Here is a 2,961-nt window from a genome sequence, read left to right as displayed (position 1 = left end):
AATTACACAAATAAAAATTGAGTGCGATATATAGACTTAGAAAATAGGTATTTATAATTCTAATGCGACGCAAACATATCAAAGTGAGAGATAAAGATATTGTTTCAAAATTTAACCGCAACATAGTAATTGATAAGGAAACATTAAAACGAGAAGAGAAGTCATATACTTTGGAGGGGACAGGAGAAGGGAGGAGCGTAGATGTTCTTCTTTATCAATTTTAACTCCTCTCTAAAATTGAAGATATCTGGCAGCTATAAAAAGTCTGTTAATTAAATCAAATTATCAGTAAATATTTTTACTCCTGCGTCTATATTGATATATAATAAAAAATTATTTTATTACCATTTCCTCATGAACTACACAATATATATATATACACACCACTCACACGTGTTCACCCGAAAATAAGAGATTTTGTTTAGAATTTGATTTGATGAAATGGAACAGGCCAGTGCTGGATCAGAACTTGTACAACATGGGAATGAAAATGACTTCAACAACGTTTGCATCCGCCACAGTTAATGTCCTCCCGGCCATTACTTTTATTATGGCTCTCATTTTCAGGTAAAACCTTCAATCGCTGTCCACCCTTATAATTAATACAAGTGTGAATGCTTACGCAAAGGGAAAAGGCTACTGGTTAATTGCATTCCACAGAATAATAGGATCCGACATTGTGGAAACCACTCTGCATGCATGACAAATGATGTCACAAACTATTCTCTGCCATATCCACACGCCCTTTGTAACATTAATTAAAGTTTGATTTATGAGATTCCATGTAGTCCAATGCTGTCGTTTATGCAACTTGGATTAAACAACACTATTTTCTGCTGTCAAGGCATATGGATATCAAATAAGATTCTTCCATTCTTTGCTTTTTTATTTACTGTAGAAAGATATTGATTCTAGTGAATATAATTAACGAGATGAAAACTATTGTACCGACCAGGCTGGAGAAGGTGAACCTGAGAAAATTTCACAGCCTAGCGAAGGTCATTGGAACGGTTATAACAGTTTCAGGAGCTATGGTTATGACTCTGTACAAAGGTCCTGCCTTCCAAATCATAAAGGGTGGAGGAGCCATCAGCAGCCACGGGAACTCTAGCAGTAGTACCACTGAACCCTCTGATCAACACTGGGTGGTTGGCACAGTCATGCTCATATCAAGTTGTGCCAGTTGGGCTGGTTTCTTCATTTTGCAAGTAAGCAAAGTCAAAACTACTCACGCAGATGTCAGATTAATTAGAAATCGAAATCAATGAAACTTTACATAACAAAAACTATTTATTCTCTGGTTGATGAAGTAATATCAAGTAAAAGACTGAAGAAATTATCCAAGAGTGGTTAATAATCTGACTTTGTCTTACCATTTTGTGGATTTAGTCATTCACTTTGAAGAAGTACCCAGCAGAGCTCTCACTCACAGCATGGATTTGCGTAATGGGAATCATTGAGGGTTCAATCGCATCCCTTATATTTGAACGAGACTTTAGTGTCTGGGTCATAGGCTGGGATTCAAGGCTTCTTGCTTGCGTGTATTCTGTGAGTACCTTGATTTCATTAGTAATTAGTAATTAAATTAAAAGTAAAGCCAATGCATGATGATGATGATTTGAGTTAGTGATTAAAGTAACTAATTGTGATAAATAATAACCAGGGGGTGATTTGTTCTGGAATGGCGTACTACGTACAAGGGGTTGTGACCAGGGAACGTGGACCAGTGTTTGTGACATCTTTCAGCCCTCTATGTATGATAATCACCGCTGCATTGGGTTCTCTTGTTTTAGCCGAACAAGTTCATCTTGGAAGGTTTGTGTTATCTCGTAAAAAAAATTTAATTAGCATCAAACAGTTAATCATTAATGTGGTAATTAAAGTTGTTGTGTGTGTTTTCAGTATATTTGGGGCTATTCTGATCGTGTGCGGACTTTACACTGTGGTGTGGGGCAAAAGCAAAGACCGTGTGAACACAACAGAAACAGGGAAAGAAGCAAACCAAGGATTGCCAATGAAGGACAGTACAAAATCAGCGTCAGACAGCTTTTATGGGCTTGAGATCAATGTTTCAGATGAGGTGTTGAGGAAAGGTGTCCCACCAACAACCTTATCATGAAGGTCCTTTCATAGGACTACCACTATAAATTTTCCTTTTAGCTTACCTAGATTGAGGTCAAGAAAGATTTTGTTCATTGTGAAAATCTTTACCTTCCTCACTCCTTTCATCTTCATTTTCATTGTGTCTTCTTCTTTCCCTTTTACTTTCTTCCGTGTTTCGGAAAGTATAATGTGAATCAAATAATGCAATAACTAATGTTCTAGTACTTGTCTGTCACATGTGTCATTATGTCAGCTGCTCAAAGCAAAGATTCTATTTATAAAACAAAATCAAACATGCGGGGACTTCTACCAAGCTAGATATAGCTGTGAAAATGGTTTTTCGTTATCACATTTTCCAAAAGGGAATCCCCAAGATTCTGAGTCTAAAGGCTGTGAAACAAAAATCAAACGCACTTCCTTGTTCACTTTAGGTTTTAATCAGATTTTATTTTTTATTAAGGGATATATGATGTGTTAATTAAATTTTATTTTACGTGGATTAACTCAAGAGAATCGAGTCGGAAACGAATTTTTCTAACAAGTTGGAAAAAGAAAATTAATTAGGTACTGGATGATTTGATCCTATAATATATATGCGAACATGAGGTCATTCGGCGTATATTTTGTATACCAAATGTTTATAGAATTTCTTTGGTGCAAAGTGTTATCGGATTTGTCAATAGAACAAATCCAAACAGCACTCGAGATTTGTCCGAAGCAAATTAATTCTATAGGAAAAAGATAAATTGTGGGAAGAGATTCTTTACGAAAATTGTTTAAACTAGTATGTGAAACGAACATTTTACTTCCACGCATACGCATTCTTTTTCTAAATATTTTATTTTCGTACCCTCCAAT

At 35.7% G+C, this 2,961-nt stretch overlaps 1 protein-coding gene across 1 annotated transcript in view; it reads left to right on the top strand.

Moving 5' to 3' along the window:
* Positions 1-2,327, top strand: part of LOC124823835 (WAT1-related protein At4g08300) — a 3,525-nt gene extending 1,198 nt beyond the window's left edge. The window contains exons 3-7 of the mRNA XM_047296143.2: positions 451-567; positions 956-1,208; positions 1,390-1,548; positions 1,664-1,815; positions 1,903-2,327. Of these exons, the coding sequence (XP_047152099.1) occupies positions 451-567; positions 956-1,208; positions 1,390-1,548; positions 1,664-1,815; positions 1,903-2,119 (898 nt within the window). The 3' untranslated portion in view covers positions 2,120-2,327. The remainder of the gene's footprint in view (positions 1-450; positions 568-955; positions 1,209-1,389; positions 1,549-1,663; positions 1,816-1,902) is intronic.
* The last annotated feature ends 634 nt before the right edge of the window (positions 2,328-2,961 follow it).

The sequence above is a fragment of the Vigna umbellata genome, chromosome 2 (assembly GCF_029865625.1).
Source record: "Vigna umbellata cultivar VRB3 chromosome 2, Vumbellata_1.0, whole genome shotgun sequence".
NCBI classification, from domain to species: Eukaryota; Viridiplantae; Streptophyta; class Magnoliopsida; order Fabales; family Fabaceae; genus Vigna; species Vigna umbellata.
The sequence above is the reverse complement of the archived record's forward strand: the minus strand, read 5'-3'. Positions and strand labels throughout refer to the sequence as shown.